Raw genomic sequence first — 18,581 nt, forward strand, 5'->3', positions numbered from 1 at the left:
TCCCAAAAAAAATTTCTGTATTCCTGCTGGGTTGGACGTTACGTCATTATACATCGGGTCAGCTGACAGAAGGCGTCCCCCCTAGAACATCCATATTCCGACTGATCCCGCCTTCTACTCTATGATTGGCTATTATTTTCCTGCTTCTCCAATAGGATTGTGACGGCTTGTAAGTGTGTCCTTTCAGCCAATCCTGGAGCAGTATGTGGAGTCTACGAAAATACGGGTGTGTAAAAAAAAAAAATACCGCTGTTCGTGAGGAGGGAGAGGTCGGCCATCTTGAATAGAATGACTGATCAGTGACCGCTATAGTGTTCCAGATCTGACTGAATAACAGAGCGTTAGCTACGGCTATTTGGGCGACACCGGCCCGGTTTTGTGGCAGTCAGACAGTCACCTGGTAAGTTTTAAGAGTCTTTTGGCTTTTGGTCATAATGTACTGAAAGAGTGTCTTGGCAGAAATTCAATTCAAACGAGTCGAGCTTCACTACAGCGAGTAACGTTAGCTAGTCTATAAAACTATAACATGGGCTAGTTTGCTTAGACAGTGTTTAACCTGGTGTATCACAAACCGATAAATTACCCTATACATTTGTTTGTTTGTGTTTTGATATCTAATAAATATAGCATTATTTTCAAATAAACGTCAATCGTGATGTTGCTAAGCAGTTAGCCAGTCGCCCTGCAGTGGTGCTCAGGTATGTTTTTTCCTGTCTCGATAACATTTTAACCGCGATATCGGTTCAACTATATATATAGAGAGAGATATATATATAAAAAGTATTAAATATTTTATCACGCGTAGGTTTAGACAATGTTTACTATTAAGAACATTGTACGTGCCATGACTGAAGTGTAATTTTAGGGAAGTGCACATTTTCTTGGGCTGTATCATAAACAGCTCGCGTTTTCAACACGAGTGCACTACACATGTTAGGAAATATTTAGATTCTACGCACTACATAGTGCACTAAATGTCCGTTGTTGATTGAGCCCCAAAAGGCCGGTTTTAGCGGCAGACATATTGGTTGCTGCGGTTCTGTGAAATATGATGTGATTTTTCTTTCTTTTTCCCCTCTAAATATATAATTACTCTTCTAATTATTATTCTAGCAACCAAAGGCTTATCTTGTATGTTACAAATTTCTGACTGAATCCTGGAGGCGAGTGTAAGTGAATATCTCTTGAGTCCTTATATAAGCTTTGACTTTAACCCTGTAAATGGACTCATTTTGTTCAATAATGTGATTGGTTTTTTTATTGCAGATTTTTTTAGGACTTTTCTGGCACTCAAATAAAACGATGGATGTATTTACAAAAAAATATCAGTCCATTTAGTCTTAATAAATGCATGAAATGCATGTCTGGACTTGCATATGAATATGAGCAGTTTATTTCCTGTCCCTCAATAAGCCATGAAGATGAATGTTTTCAGTAAGATCTGTTCAAGGTCACTGACTGCACTGTATTCTTTAATGCATTGTTACATCAAGATGTTTACAACACAGGCTAATTAATTTATTTGACTCACTTAGGTCGTGTGTCTGTGTTTGCTTGCTCTCGTCTTCTAGTTTACCATTTAGAAGTGTGTTTTGAAGAATTTTTAAAAGGAGAGGCGTAGAGCCGAGTATACACGCTGGCACGTAGATATTAAAGGAATCCTGCAGTGTTTTTCCGCCTAATCTTGTACTGATCTTGTTTTTCAGCCTAATCTAAATAATTTTGTACTGAAAATCTGTAACATGTCTTCTTAAATTGCAGCAATAAAAATATCCAAATTCATCAGAAAAAATGTTGTTTACTGTTTTTGTCTTCTTGCAACAGCTACATTATCTGAAACCTGTCTGAAGGCACATTTGATTATTTTTTAGCTCCGCCCTTTTTCCCAATCACATTGATGTGAGAGAGAGATATAATATCTCACATCACCAATCATCCATAACATTAAAACCACTACTGACAGGTGGCGTGAAAAACATTGATTATCTCGTTACACTGGCACCTGTCGAGGAGTGGGATATATTAAGCAGCAAGCGAACAGTCGGTTCTCGAAGTTGATGTGTTGGAAGCAGGGAAAACGGGCAAGAGTAAGGATCTGAGCGACTTGGACAAGGGCCAAATTGTGATGGCTGGACGACTGGGTCAGAGCATCTCCAAAACACCTTTTTGGTCCTGTGAAGTGTTCCCTGTATGCAGCGGTTTGTACCTGAAAAAGTGGTCCAAGGAAGGACAACCGTGTATTGTGTATGGGGTCCTGGCATTCATGTGTATCTTACTTTGACACGTACCACTTACCTAAACGTTGCAGACCAAGTACACCTCTTCATGGCAACAATATTCCCTGATTGCAGTGGCTTCTTTCAGTAGGATAATGTGCCCTGCAGCACTGCAAAAACTGTTCAGGAACGGTTTGAGGAACATGATAGAGTTCAAGGTGTTAGCTTGGCCTCCACATTCCCCAGATCTCGGTCCGATCCCACAGATGCTTGATGTGCCGGACAAATAAGTTAAACGATCCGCAGGGCTCCACCTCAACTTGCAGGACTTGAAGGATCTGCTGCTAACTTCTACACAATATTAGGCAGGTGGTTCTAATGTAATGACTGATCAGTGTACATCAGCGATACCTCAGTCCTGACTTGTCGGTAGCTTTTGTGGCATGAAAACGTTGGTACTTGATTAGTGTAGTTAGGACTGTTGTATTTGCCGACTGGGTCTTTTTTATTTATTTTTATATTCATACACGCATACATTTTCACCGAACCTTCTCGTATTACTTGCCATTAGGAGATTATGTAGTAAACAGAATAACACCAGTTTTCCATATCTATAATCACGGTAGCTATTTAGCTGGGGGTTTTTTGTTTTGTTTTTACAAGTGAAAGGATATCAACTTGCTCAGGCTTGTACTGATCTTGGCGAGTACAACGGTAATCTTTCGTGCAACGGTAATAATATTATTATCAGGGAGATTTTAAAGAGCCATCACTCCTCCTGCTTCAATTGAAAGGGATCGTAAGCAGCAATCGTCTATCCCAAGCTCTGTCTTTTGGCCACAAAAACAGAAACTCATTTGCAATGCAATATCTGCCCCAGGGATAATTTTCTGTTAAAGGAGCGCTTTCTGAAAATTGCATTCGAACAACACTCAAAAAAAAAAAAAAAAAAAAAAAACTCATATTACTGACCATAATGAAAGATGAGACAATTATTATTATAAAAATGTCATAATGTCCCATCTTGTATATTTTTCTTCAGTATTAGCATTAATACTCCGCAATTGAAGTACACAACCTCTGCAAAGTTAAACTGCTGAGTGTTATATATTCCACACGCATGCAGAGTAAAACACCTTTATCACAGTGTAGCACAGTTATTACTTTGGCGGTGGTGTGTCTTGTGTTTGATTCGTCTTTAATCTTGTTTTCCAGATTTCTGTACCATGGCATGTGAACACTGAGAGACCGCGCCACCATGATCGGAGGACTTTTCATCTACAACCACAAGGGCGAGGTGCTGATCTCGCGCGTCTACCGCGACGACATAGGGTGAGGGCCGATCCGCCTGCTTCCTCGGCACGAGATTTAAGATCAGTATCCGAGTAGACGACAATGTAAATAGGGATGGGTATCGTGACGGTTTTAACGGTATTACTGCTCTTACCGTTACTGCTTATCGATCCGGTATTTTAACGGTATTCTTATTGTTACTTTTTCGGTAGCTCTACACTAATTTCTGATTAAGCATAGTTTGTTAATATATATCTTTGTAAATGCACCAGTGTGAAGATTTAAGTGTTTAAGATTTTATCTACTGCACGATAAAATAATGTAAAGATTTCTATGTAGGTTATTTTTAAAATTGAAAGTCACGTGCATTTAATAGCCGAAGTGTTTACATACTGATTTATTTCTTTATTTGGGGATTTAAGAACGAGTAGAAAATATGTTGAATATGTAATGAAATCTACATCATTTCGACGTAAGGTAAGCAAACCAACTAGGAGCGTTGTCTACATCAACTCTAGTGAAGTGTAACCACAGTTTTGAACGTTTGGTCCTCTCCGTCATCGTCACTCTGTGTATTAAGCAGGAGCTTTCAAGAGATCTCACTTCTGGATTGTGAATAATGAAAATGCAGACGAATGTCTTAATTATTGCAAATGAGAAATGGTTGGTGAGAGAAAATGTGCAAAATAGCGTTTATTTAACAATAATAAAGAGGAAATATATTTTCTTAAAGCGCACCTATTAGGTTTTGAAACGTGCCTAATTTTGTTTGAAAGGTCTCATACAATAGATTTACATGCATCTAAGGCCAAGAAACACTTTAATGTGCTCATAATTTAAACTGCGGCACTAGTAGCTGTTTTTTTTTTTTTTAATATATAAAAGATCAGTTTCTTTGAAACAAGTCATTTTAAACAATTTTTTTTTTTTTTTTTTTTTTAAAACAAAACCCAGATGCATTAAAAGTCCCAGACACTGTTCAGACACTTGGTTGCTATGGCTACAGTGGCTCTGTAAAGTGGTGTTGGCTGTCGCAGACCACAAGTGCGTGTGTTCGTGTGCACGCCGAGTATGTAATGATGCTCTGTAGACAAAGTGTAACAGTTGAGTGACCATGAAAACCTACACTTAAAACAGGGAATGGTGGGAGTGTTCATGGCCCTCATCTCTTCTTAAGGCAGAATGGAGGAGGAGGGTGATGTGCGTATGAAGAGGAGTTTAAGATAGTGAGATGCCTTGGGTTTTGTTTTCTTTTCTTGTTAATCGTACAGGAGTCCAAGTGAAATGACTGAAATGTGTATTCCGCATTATAAGAAAATCAAAATGGCTTTCATTTCAACGAAGCACTGAGGACTATGTAAGGATTTGTTTAATTTGAAGAAAAAGAAATCTCACATTTTATGCCCTGTGTATACACCTCATCAGTTTCTAGATCGCTCCGGCAGTCTAGGCTTTGATAGAGGCGCTTAGTGTCTGTACGAATATGAATTATCCTGCCGCAACACCACACCTGATATGGAAAAGTCTAATGGGGGGAAAAATCTTTCAGCAGAGCACATGGCAACCTAAACGCTGCCGCATTTCCGATTCCTACAGAGAGCGAGCTGTCATTTACATCCGTACTGATGTAACACAGTTAGTTCCTGCCTCTCAGCATTGCTAGCTAGTTGATGAGAGGAGTAGAGAAAATGTATATAGATGATGGTAAGACAGTTATTGCTGGTCTAAAACATAGTTTGGAAATAACTTTGATTTATGTAGACTGCGTGGGTGTAATGATGTCATTTATAACTTATTTTATCACTTTGTCACTTTAAAAACGAGACGTGCAAGAGAATGTGTCTTTTGGACAATTTGATAAAGTATGTTTTTAAGTTTATGCCCTTTATTTATTTGTAACTGTGTGCTATTGTACAGAAAAGATATGTACGTATGGTTTGTCTTTTACCGAGGGTTTTGTTTTGTCAAGTTCTTAAGATGAATTATGCTTTTAGTTTATCTCATGCTTATAAAATGCAGGAATTTCCCATCCACCCATCCGTTTTTCCGTAACGCTTATCCTACACTGGGTCGCTGGGGAACCTGGAGCCTATCCCAGGGAACTCCGGGCACAAGGTGTGGGACACTCTGGGTCGGGTGCCAATACATCTCAGGGCACAATTGTGCGTACACACATTCTCACACACACACTACAGACAATCAGCCTACAATGCATGTCTTTGGACAGGGGGGGAACCGGCGTACCCAAAGGAAACCCCAAAAAATGCGGAGAACCTGCAAACTCCACGCACACATGGCAGAGGTGGGATTCGAGCCCCCAACCTCAGAGTTGTGAGGCAAAAGTACTGTGCAGTACAGAAATGTTTGAGGCAGACTGTGGTGGAAAATGATCTCGATAGTCAATAGTTGCAGGCCTCGTTACACTTTGCGCTCTAACGGTTTGGCAAACGTGCATGTTCTTCTATTAAAATTATTTATTTATTTTGACCAAGCAGTCAGTGCAATGTGGACACAGTACAGAAGTGAACCTGATAAGAGTCCAGTATCTACTTTGATTCCAGTCCGCTATTTTGATCCCCTTCCGGTTCATCTATGGCTCTGTAAATAGCGATCACTATACCGACAGCTTGGGTTGCCTCTTCATAGGCCATTTTATAACTCTTGGAGTTTATTGATTCAGTTTAGTTCAAAATATAATGACTAGAAAACCTTTTTTTTTTCCCCCTTCTTCTAGCATTTTCCATGGGTTTGCATTGTATGTTAGGATCGACAGCAAGCATAATATTATGATGTACCAAGCACGTGTGTGTTATACATTTTCATATGATAAATCTCTAGTCTAGACGGTATAGTTTGGATTTAAAAGATGGCCTTATACAGTAGACAAAATCAGACAGATTGTGCTTTTAATTGCTCTGTGATCTAACTCAGAAAGATGCAGCAAGTGGTTTCGCATGTCTTGGAGAAAATGTGTTCGCGTTCGCCTTTCTTTGCTATTGTGCAAGGGTGTGGCTCAGACTCTGAATGTGAAGTGGCAATAATAGCATTGGGTTTAAAAATGACAGTTGTGCCTTTTTAAAATATGAAGGTACTAAAGCTTGAACATGTCACAATTTTTTAGGAAAAGTGCGAAACTTGTCAATTGTTGACGATTAGCACGACTATATAATGAAAAGATTAAAAGGTGTCTCCAATAACGATATTGATTTTAGTGTATTCTGTTCGTGTGCTAATTTTTGTTTGTGCATGTTTTTCGCAGGAGGAACGCGGTTGATGCATTCCGGGTTAACGTGATCCACGCACGCCAGCAGGTCCGCTCGCCCGTCACCAACATCGCACGCACCAGCTTCTTCCACGTCAAGCGCTCCAACATCTGGCTGGCTGCCGTCACCAAGCAGAATGTCAACGCCGCCATGGTGTTCGAGTTCCTCTACAAGATGTGCGACGTCATGACCGCCTACTTCGGCAAGATCAGTGAGGAGAACATCAAAAACAACTTTGTGTTGATCTACGAGCTGTTAGATGGTAAACTGACTTGCTTTTTTTTTTTCCCTTTTTCTTTTCTGTCTCTCCATTTTTCACCAGAGCCCAATTATGTTAAGCTAATATCAGCTGTGTATCACCAAAGAAAAGCGGTTGACGCATCAAGGTGGAATTGTTTGTTTAAGCATAAATTAGTCTCGTGAGGAGACAAGGATGATCTCTGACAAGAATACGTGTCTGGAGATGGTTTTAGCCTTCGTTAATGTCATAACGGTGTAGGACGAGTTACCCACCAAAGTTTTGTCCATAATATGTGCAATAGTGATGCTTCGCTATGTAATCACCACTAATTAGAATGGAGTAATAACCCCAAGCCCCTGGTGGTTAGTGGGCCATGTACACACACACTAACACCCCACCCCTGGAGACTATGCCTTGTTCCTCTTCAAAGAGGACTACACATTGTTCCTCTTTGTGTTTGGCAGGTCTCCGTTTGTGATATCGTACACTTGTTGTCAGTAATCAGCTCTACTTTGAGTTCTGCCTTCCTTCACTAAATGATGGACTAACTTAGAAATGGAAAGCTTGGTTGTCCGCCTACTTTCCCACCCAGCCTTGTACCTTCTTCTTAGAAATCACATCTGACCCAGTGATGAAGATACAGAGATGATGCTGTAACGAGTCATGGAAAGAGTTTTTTATTTATAATTTTCTTTCTTTGACTAAGTTTCTGTAACAGGGATTTCTATGGCCCTGGTATAAGGAAACAACATAATTCATTTGCATGAAAACAAGCCTACGTCTTGCACAGTGTCATATAACCTGTTGTTTGATGTTGGTTATTATGGGTTGTAGCTGTTGACTCTCTTTTTGCCCGTTTCATTTTCCAGAATCTGGCGGGGTTTTTTTTATTTTTTATTTATTTTTATTTTTTTAAACTTTACCCAGCATACCAGGAGTTCACTTATTCCCACAAGCAGCAGCTGGAGTTTCTGTTGTGCTGTGGTTTTTTTAGGTTTTGATTTTTATGACTTGTATATAAGAAAATCAAAACCTAAAGAAAATACTGCGCAGACAGAGCAGCATCTTCACACATCCTGGGATCCTGCAACATTATTAACTAAGTGCTTGAGATGAGATTTCTGTATGTTGTTTGCTTAAGATTTTGAAATGGGTAACAAAATAATATTGTGGTATTATATCAGAAAGACAGACAGTTTTACCCACCATGTTGTTTTTTTGCCCCCTCCCCGAATGCTTCTTCTCTGGCATATAAAGTAATTGGGTTGCCTTCTCCGAGCAGGACACTTCCAGTGCTCCTTGAAATTTGTCCAAAATAAGCAGCTGTCTCTGTGCTACTGTCTTTATCTCCGGAGGCAGAAACGATGCCAAAACTCCTGGCCTACCTAGGTGGTCTCATCATAAAATATTTGTTGTCGAGCTGATATTTAGTGTTGACTATAATAATGTTGTACATAACTGTTCAGCGAATACCCATTAGGCAGGTTTAAATAATTACAGTCGAGATCTGTTAAGTTTACATATGCCTTGCAGAATCTGCAAAATGTTCATTTAAAAACTATAATAATAATAATGTTGCCTTAAATAATAGTCCAGGAGAAGCTATTTTAATAATAATGTTTACGTATCGTGTCCGTATCAGTGTACATTTATTTTGTTTAAAGATCCCCCCGTTAGTGCTCTTCAGAAGCTACAAAAGATATGTAGATGTTTCCCAGAAGACAAAATAACAATTTACACCGATCATTCTGTTCAAAAGTTTACACCCCCCTGGCTCTTAATGTGTCGTGTTGCCTTCTTGAGCATCGGTGAATGTTTGCACTTTTTGTAATAGTCGTGTACGAGTTCCTCGTTTTGAAGAGATGGATCTTAAAATCATATAGCTGCTGTTGGAAAGGGTTCAAATAGGCAGAAGATGCTGGAAAGGTAAGGTTTGTGCAGGACCTGGAGGATTTTTCTGAAGAACAGTGGGCAGTTTAACTGCTCGGGACAAACAAGGGACTCATGAACAAGTATCACAAAACATAAAAACAGTCGTTGATCATCCAGGTAACGACACACAGTATTAAGAATCAAGCGTATGTAAACTTTTGAACTTTTTTCATTTATGTAAATTCAGTTATTATTGTGTCTTGTGGACTATGTGAACATCTGTTACGTTAAATGGATTATTCAGGGCAGAACTAAATAAAAAGAAAATGCAGTTTTTATGATCCCTCATTCATTTTTGTTTGTTTGTTTATTAACATTTTTCTGATTCTGCAAGACATATGTATACTTATGACCTCAACTGTATGCACTTCCGTAAAGCCTTTTTCAGGCCAGGATTGTTTTGCAGAAGGTACAGATAGACAGAAATGAACGTACCACTCTTTTTTGTGTGTCGTCGTGCTTGTGATGAATTAGTGCCGTCTACATGGTTCTTTCCCCTTACTGTAGAGATCCTGGACTTTGGTTACCCACAAAACTCTGAGACCGGGGCACTGAAGACCTTCATCACTCAACAGGGAATCAAGAGCCAGGTTAGTGCGAACAGTTATAACTTTCAGAGTACTTTAAACAAGATGGCAGTTTTATTACTTTGTTGTTACTAGCCAACAACCCATGGTCCAGGTCAATATTTGTTGGCTATTTAAATGTGGTTTTGGGTATGTAAATATTTAGTTTGCTCCACTGACTGAGTTTGGCGACATTTTGCTGTTCTTCCTGTGATGTAAACATTCGCTGTAAATGCTGCTATCCCTTCAATTATTTGAGTCACTGCAAATAAACTGATTTGATTTGTTATGTTTTCTGTTGTCTTTAACTCTCCGTGCTCCATCGCCTGGTCTGACAACCTGCCTTCCAGCATCATGTAAGCACACCTGTGATAGCACAGATTTCTCTCTCTCTGATAATAATTAATCAGACAGTACAAATGTTTTATCGAAATCATTTTCTCTGTATTTGCTTCCAGACTAAAGAAGAGCAGTCTCAGATCACCAGTCAGGTGACCGGGCAGATCGGATGGAGGCGTGAGGGCATCAAGTACCGTCGCAACGAACTCTTCCTGGATGTTCTGGAGAGTGTCAACCTGCTCATGTCACCGCAAGGTAACACTCAATTCCATTGCTGAACTGGCTCATGGGGCTCTAGGAGCATTGTGTGTCGGTATGATGTGCTTGGTACATTTTGGTGATTTTTAGCGTTTATTGTACACCGTGTGCCCATGGCATGGCTGGATATGTATATGTATGTATATATGTGTGTGTGTGTGTGTGTAGGTCAGGTGCTGAGTGCCCATGTGTCAGGCCGTGTGGTTATGAAGAGCTACCTGAGTGGAATGCCCGAGTGCAAGTTTGGCATGAATGACAAGATTGTCATCGACAAGCAGGGCAAAGGAGGCACTACTGATGATGCGGGCAAGAGGTGAGACACTAAACTAGATTGTTGTGGATTTCTTTGTTAAATAGTTCTCCTTGACCTTGGAATGAAAAACTATACATAAAAGAACCATACAGTTCAGTCCTAAGGTCTGAGTCTAGGCTTGTGCAGTATAACATAATATAACAATGCCACGATGTCCAGTGATGATTATTGCCGATAAAGTTTATTTACCAGCGGTACCAGCCATTACACACTTTGCATAGGAGAAGAGATCGACCGATATTGATTTTTAAAAGGTGTTATAACCGGTACAGATATTTGCATGTTTACGTGCCCGATAACCGATATTTATTTATTGTTTTACTTCTGTTTTTGACAGTGATCGCACCGCTGAACTGAACAAACCGTTTTATTTATAACAATTTTGTCAATTTCACATCCTCCTAGCATACAAAACAAAACTCTTATTTATACACCAATAAATAGAGGGGTCTGTAAAAGTGCAAAAAAATAAAATGCACTGTTCCTGTCTTTCTTCAGATTTAGTCCTACAAAAGTGCTCCTGCGTGCAGTTCTCAAAAAGCCCACACGGTGGCCGTTTATCGGTTTTCGGATATTACAAAACCGATAACCGATTATGGAAAAATGCTTAAATATCAGGGGAAATATCGGTAAAACCGATAATCGGTCGATCACTACATAGAAGCACTGCAAAAACATCAGAGTATGCTAGTGTTAGAGTAATGTTGAGGTGCATTGTAGTTTGGGGTGGGGATTGAGGCTTTGAGTCTGTCTGAGCCACAGTGTATGTATCTCCCACAAATGTAGCTTTTATTTATGTCTGTGGAAGTAAAACTGAGGGATTTAAATGCCACCCATTCAGCAGTACTCTCTTCTGACTCGTTATTGTGAAGGGAAAAGACCTGAAAATATTTCAGTTACTCGAGTGGCAGAAAGTTTAGCGCGCTCTGGCCCTGGATCAGTCCAAGAGCGAAGGCTTCCCTGACTGCGACCGAAAATGGTCAACGCGGCTTTTTTGGTTTTTGGCCATAAGATGGAAAGAGAAAAAAAAAGGCCTACTGTGACGTGTAAACTCTAACGCGTTACAAATCATGTTAATGGTGAAAATAGTTAGAAAGCGATTTAAATGTTTTTTTTTTAAACCATGCTGTTCTGTTCAACACTAAACAGTAAAAATGTTGACCATGCTTTGACAACCAATTTGTAAGAATTACTTAAAAAGCCCCCATCCAGCTGAGTTTTCATGATTACCACAGTTCCCGACTGCACAGCTGGTAATATTATAACGCCTCCCTCACTCTCCTGAAACCGGAAATGGTGGAAATTCCTGTCTTTCTGTATTTTAAAATCCCAGTCACGGGGGGGGGTAATCAATAACCTACAAGCCTGTCTACTCTGAACTGTTTTCGTGTTTATGATTTTCTGCAGTTGAATCATTTGTTCATCAAGTTGAACAAAATTCTTACTGGCTGAAAGATCTTACTCGTTAAGAGACAACAAACATGAACACTTTGGGAGCGTACATTTTGGCACTATTTTAACTGTGTCACAAGAGCTGGATGAAATAAAGGGCATCAACGGGATATTGAATTCCTTGAATTGTTTATTTAAAAGCCTACGAACCCTGAGTTTGGGGGGGGGTGGGGGGTTGGGGTTTTTTTTTACCTACAAATTAATTTACCGTTCACGTTTGACCATGTAGTACAAAGTATGAGTAAGTGGTGTCATGCATGTTGCCTGAATAGTTCCTCTTCAGTGTGAAGTGAGGGTCTGATCAGTGATGTTGCTTGTGCCTTCCACACAGCTTTTACTGAAATAAAATACAACTTCCTACTTGAAAGATACTTTTAAGTCTTGGCAGCCTAAAGACTCTAAACCACTACACTATAATTCAGTAGAGTAAGGCTGAGTAAGGCTGAACAGTCCTGATTCTCACCAGGTGCACCGGCAGTGTCCGTGTACATATGATATATTATGAGTACCACCCATTTTAATATTTTACACTGTCTCTTGGGACTTTAAACACGTAAGGTATAAGATAATAGGTCATTTATCAACTTGCACTAATGCTTTGTATTAGGTTTGAAACGATTCAGACTTTTGGACTGTACTGTTGTAAGGTTTGATTTCGTCACGTTTATTGAGTATGACTGCTGTAATTGCATGCTTGTCTTCTGTTTTTGCTGTAAATGAGGTTTGTCCTTTTGTTCTCATGTTCAGTTTTTTATTTTTTTATTTTGTAATTTGCACATTTTTTTCCCCCCCTTTTCTCTGCTGGACTGCAGTGAGTTGGGAGGCAGGTAGTGTACCTCACTCCTCACCCAGTCATCCATCTACAAATTCTCCTGTATTAGTTTCTAAAGCCTCAGGTGTGTGTGTGTGTTTGTGTCATGCCATTTGAAGTCTCAGTGGTACAGGTGTGCCTTCTGCTTTAATTAAAATGTTTTGAAAATTTCTAACTTCCAGGGGGAGGTTGGGATGTAATCAAGTATCGTTTTTTTTCCACTGCAGTTAAACTGTCAGTGACGCATGCATTTGTTTTGACAGACTTTAATATAGGGGAAGTATTGAACACACGGCAAATTTCAACCTGTAGTAGCGCATGCTCATTTTAAAGTTCAGTCTGCCACAGTATGAACACAGTAGAAATGTACTGTAATAATAATCTGTCAAGTACTGGTATTTGTATCATTTTATAAGGCAATAAAAACAAAGCACTGAAATGAATGCTCCACATCAGACAGAGAAATGTGGTAGTAGTGTCTGTCGCTAAATGAAACACTGAGTGGATGTTTGGTGCCACGTGTTACAGCTAGTAAAACAGGTGTAATCCGAGACCGATTTGCAGTTTAAGTGTTTTAATGTAGTTGTACTGAATGTTATTGGAAATATTATCTCTCTCTTATTCCCCAAGCTTCTGACTAAGTTTCGACTTTAGCTATGTGAGTGAGAACCTTCTTCGGCCTTCTTTTATTTGTGGACATTTGAAACATCTGCCCTGTGCTTTTGTAAAACTATCCACACAAGCCATCGCCCGAGAACACTATAGATATTGTCCAGAATACCCAGTTGTATTATTGTTATTTTTCCTTTTTGCTGCTCACTGTGAAATGAATGCTATAATCATAAAGCAAATATCGCATGAGGCCTTGGCTGAGTCAGCTGCCATGTGCAGCTGTTTAATAACGTAATTCTGATTATATTAGTGCCAAAAAAAGTCTTCAGTGTGTTGTGTTGCTGTATTCTTGTGGCATGCTCAAAATGATGCAACAGTCACAGTTCCTCCATTGTGTTAGAAAGCACCTCAGTTTCCACAAAGGTACCTGTAGGAACTCTGAGCACGGCGTTCTACACAGACGTTCGACTCGGACATGACCCCATGTGTTCCTGCTTCTAGTTATAGCATTAGTAAGCCATGTGGGATTTTTAAAAATTTTTTTCCTTTTTCTTTTTCAATGTTTATTTTTGCAACAACTAAATGCACTTCCACTGACGCTAAGCAGGGCTGAGCCTGGCCAGTACCTGGATGAGAGACCTCCTGGGGAAAACTAAGGTTGCTGCTGGAAGTGGTATTTGTGAGGCCAGCAGGGGGCGCTCACCCTGTGGTCTGTGTGGGGCCTAATAGCCCAGAACAGTGACGGGACACTATACTTTAAAGACAGCACCGTCTTTCAGATGAGACGTTAAACCGAGATCCCGACCCTCTGTGGTCGTTAAAATCCCAGGACACTTATAGTAAAAGAGTAGGGGTATAGCCCCGGTGTCCTGGCGAAATTCCCCCGTTGACTCTTCTCTATCAAGGCCCCCTAATAATCTCCATTCCTGAATTGGCTACATCACTCTCTCCTCTCCACTAAGAGCTGGTGTGTGGTTTACTTTCTGGCATGCTATGGCAGTCACATCATCCAGGTGGATGCTATACAATACTATGCATTACTAACTATACTACTTACCCCCCCAATACCATGTAAAGCGCTTTGAGTCTCTAGAAAAGCACTATATAAATGTAACTAACACTGTATTCCACAAATAACTTGAGATCTGACAAATGAGACAGATATGTGGTAACCATAGCCACCGCAAGTTTTACCTTGCCCATAAACTCTTCGTACTTAACTGTATATTTAATATCCAATATCCAAGAGAATATTACCCTTAATAGCACATATAGCTTAACTGCGTGCCTATATTATGACTCACCATTTATTAGTTCTAACATCTAGCTGTAATAGAGACTGAAAAAAAGCATTTGAATTTCCCAGCCTTCTCCCAATATGCAGATTTACTTCTTGTCTTAAGCAGTACTGCTTGTGTCCTGTTCTGCAGTAATGTTTGCTATTCAGAGTGTGTGTTTCCTGTGTACGCCCTGCAGTAGCGGGAAGCAGTCTATAGCCATCGACGACTGCACCTTCCACCAGTGTGTGCGACTCAGCAAGTTTGACTCGGAGCGCAGCATCAGCTTCATCCCACCGGATGGAGAGTACGAGCTCATGAGGTCTGTATATGATTATACGTGTACACAACGTAGGTCATTGTGTGCACTTCTTTTTTTTCTTAAGTGTGTGTCGTCACTTTAGGTATCGCACCACTAAGGACATCATTCTGCCGTTCCGTGTCATTCCTCTGGTAAGAGAGGTGGGACGCACCAAATTGGAGGTGAAGGTGGTCATCAAGTCCAACTTCAAACCGTCACTTCTGGCCCAGAAGATTGAGGTGAGTGTCATTGTCATCGTCGTCCCGTTTTCCGAAGAGTTATTTAAATGTACTACCGGTCAAATGTTTAGTAAAAACATTTTCCACATTTTATAATAAGTCATCAAAACTCTGGAGTAACACAAATGGAGTTATGGGAATTATATTGTGGTGATAAATCCAAAATAATTTGGTATTTTAGCATGTCTAAAGTAGACCCCATTTTTGCCTAGAATTTCCAGAAATGTGTTCTTGGCATTTTCTCAACCGATTTCTTGAGGAATCTCTCCGAGATGCTTTTAAACAGTATTAAAAGAGTTCCCACCTTCGTTGGACTCTTATTGTCTGCTTTTCGGAATATTTCGCTCCAAGTCATACATTTAAAAATGTATATATTTTTAGGAAATAACGTTATTAATTTCTTTCATTAGAAAAATATGTTGGCACAATTATATTTTTGTCTACAACACCGATTTCAAACATTTAATCACACACCTTCAGATCAAAAGGTTTTTAAAATCATGAGACACATTTCAGTCGAGTGTCTCCAAACTTTTGACTGGTAGTGTACTGCATGTTTTTAAAATTTGCACTAGAGCTACAAAGGTTAATGTTTCTAACAATCAAGAGACGTTTATAATTTAGCGCTGTGCAGACTGTGTGCAAAAATTATGGTAAACCATATAATTATTAATACTGTCACCTGCGTGTAATTGAGATGAACTATTTAAGATGCAGTGGGTTTCAATTCAATTCAATTCAATTTTATTTGTATAGCGCTTTTTACAATAGACATTGTCTCAAAGCAGCTTTACAGAAATATCAACATGGTATACAGATATTAAAGGTGCAAATTTATCCCAACTGAGCAAGCCACTGAGTGGCGACGGTGGCAAGGAAAAACTCTCTAAGATGTTTTAAGAGGAAGAAACCTTGAGAGGAACCCGACTCAGAAGGGAACCCATCCTCATCTGGGTTTGATGGCAGGCAGTTATCCGATTAATTTATCTGTTTCATAAACACATTGTATGGTTGTTATATTTTGCATGTGTCCTTAGGTGCGCATTCCCACCCCGCTCAACACCAGTGGTGTGCAGGTGATCTGCATGAAGGGAAAAGCCAAGTACAAGGCCAGTGAAAACGCCATCGTGTGGAAGTGAGTCACACCTGCAGCTTTCTCACGCCTATGAAACAAGCCCTTGTTTTGGTAGATTCCTTCAGAGTGTTTGTGTTTGTGTGTGTGTGTGTGTGTGTCTAGGATCAAGAGGATGGCTGGTATGAAGGAGTCACAGATCAGTGCTGAGATTGAGCTGCTGCCCACCAATGACAAGAAGAAGTGGGCTCGTCCACCCATCTCCATGAACTTTGAGGTCAGTTTAGTTCTCGGATGTGTAACCTCCTTGTAAAAATCAACTTTTTTCAAATACGAATAAATTTTTAAAGGTGCGTACTAACTCTAGCATAGAATCATGTAACTATCAGATAATAGTTCCTTGCACATTCAAAACATACTCAAAACCACAATAGTGACATCAGCAATCGTTTTTGAAAATAAAAACATAACCTTTTCTGAACCTTGTTTTAAATACCTCCGCCTTAGAGGGTGTTTCCAAAAAGGCATTTTCCTCTGCATATTTGTCTATATGTGTAGATATGTCTTAGGAGTTCATGAGGATCTTTCTTAAAGGTTCACTGTTCATGCTCAGCAATTTGCAGTGATGCAGCACCAGTCAAATATTTGGAATATACCCAACCATGCTTCTTTTTACTGTTCCACATATTTTAGAATAATGCTCAAGACATCAGACAAATAATAAATTACATATGGAATAATATACAGTGAGACCGAGGGAGGAAGGAATTCCTGTTTAATATTTAAACATTATATCTATACATTCTGTGCACCATGAGAAAGATCTGCACATCGGTGCTACTTTGTTTGTTTGTTTTTGTATGTCTCTCTGTTTGTTTTTTTGTTTGTTAGTAAACCTCAATTCCTAGTATCACGATAATTCTAACGATAAAACTCCGGTTGCTCTTGCTCAGGTGCCGTTCGCCCCGTCCGGACTCAAGGTGCGCTACCTAAAGGTGTTTGAGCCAAAGCTGAACTACAGCGATCACGACGTGATTAAATGGGTCCGCTACATCGGCCGCAGCGGCATCTACGAGACCCGCTGCTAACGGCGGCCCCTCCGGCTCAGTCAGGAGGGGAGAGAGGGATGTGGGGGGGCTTGACGAGGAGAGATGAGCAAGCGGAGCCTCGCTGGAGGAGGTGCAGAAGAGGCATTCCCTTCATCTCTCTCTCCTGCACCTTCCCCTCCTCTTCCACTTTTCCTGTGTTCACACTGACGGTGAAAAACAAAAGATTTAAAAAAATATATATATCATTGGTTATTCAGAAATAATGTCTAGTGGAGAAAACAGAAAAAGGGTTCAAAATAAGTTTAGATATCTTTGATAATATGACAGCTGCATTTCGCTTCATTATGCATACTTACTTGCTATAAGACGAGGCCCCCTTTCCATCGGGCCCACCCATTCTTCCTCTTTTTAAGCATTCCAGACCCCTCGCTGAACGATTAATGGAGGATTTAGGCTCATTCTCCCTGTTTAACGATAAGCAGTGAACCTGTGCTTCTGTTCTCAGGCCTCATCAGGGCTTCGTTTTCCTCTTTCTCACAAGATGTGTGGTTGTACTTTCTGCTCTGGTGTAGTCAGCTAAACTTCATTTTTATTCATCAGTTCTACTCCCTACCTTTTTTATTTTTTATTTTTTTTTTTTATTATTAAATCCTAATCCCCAAGTGTATTAGTTAGCTGTTGTCCATGTTTTGTAGGCAGTGTTTTATTGTATGCATCAATACTCTTGCCCCAACTTGTATCACTTATCCTCTTTCATTTTCCTCTCTGTCAGTACTTTTCAGATATAGTTTTTCATACGGCTAATAATGAGGAAATGTTGTCTGCTTTGGTCTCTGATGTTCCACTTTTATCTGTGTGACCAAAATTCTCAGAAATGAGGAACTATGAATTTAAAGTACTATAAGAAATAAATCCAGCTGTGTGTCTGTGTGTACAAACTCTATACACCATGAAGGGGTAAGAAGTGACCTGCCAGGCTGAAGTTTCAGCTTTGTGGCTGTAGAGGAGGTGTATTCAGGCTGGTTATGTGTATGTATGTACGAATGTATGTGAGAGAGACTCGGGCTCTATAAGCAGAGGGTCCCCCAACATCTCTCAGGAATCTTCTTCCCTCAAGCATGTTTACCAGGTTGTTTACCAGAGGTTTACGGCAGACCCGTGGGATTCTTCCCGTGCACTGGGGTGTGCATCTTCCCATATCCCTTCCTCTAGTTTACTCTGAGATTTTTATGCCCCAAATGTGGAGGAACAGCAACGTGTGCAGGCTTGAAGGAAAACAAAAAAATGGGCTGAATTTCTTTGGAACTAAATCAGAGCTCCCGATTTTCGAGGAAAGATTTACCAGAA

The 18,581-nt window shown here is 39.9% G+C and overlaps 1 protein-coding gene across 1 annotated transcript in view; it reads left to right on the forward strand.

The window, feature by feature from the left end:
• Positions 1-241: 241 nt before the first annotated feature.
• Positions 242-18,581, forward strand: part of ap2m1b (adaptor related protein complex 2 subunit mu 1b) — an 18,727-nt gene continuing 387 nt past the window's right edge. The window contains exons 1-12 of the mRNA XM_017465783.3: positions 242-400; positions 3,432-3,548; positions 6,769-7,034; positions 9,453-9,535; positions 9,862-9,867; positions 9,970-10,105; positions 10,277-10,421; positions 14,773-14,895; positions 14,978-15,113; positions 16,151-16,248; positions 16,351-16,462; positions 17,139-18,581. The exon at positions 17,139-18,581 is cut by the window's right edge and continues 387 nt beyond it. Coding sequence (XP_017321272.1) covers positions 3,475-3,548; positions 6,769-7,034; positions 9,453-9,535; positions 9,862-9,867; positions 9,970-10,105; positions 10,277-10,421; positions 14,773-14,895; positions 14,978-15,113; positions 16,151-16,248; positions 16,351-16,462; positions 17,139-17,273 — 1,314 coding nt within the window. The 5' untranslated portion in view covers positions 242-400; positions 3,432-3,474 and the 3' untranslated portion in view covers positions 17,274-18,581. The remainder of the gene's footprint in view (positions 401-3,431; positions 3,549-6,768; positions 7,035-9,452; positions 9,536-9,861; positions 9,868-9,969; positions 10,106-10,276; positions 10,422-14,772; positions 14,896-14,977; positions 15,114-16,150; positions 16,249-16,350; positions 16,463-17,138) is intronic.

This window comes from Ictalurus punctatus, chromosome 4 (assembly GCF_001660625.3).
Source record: "Ictalurus punctatus breed USDA103 chromosome 4, Coco_2.0, whole genome shotgun sequence".
Lineage (NCBI taxonomy): Eukaryota > Metazoa > Chordata > Actinopteri > Siluriformes > Ictaluridae > Ictalurus > Ictalurus punctatus.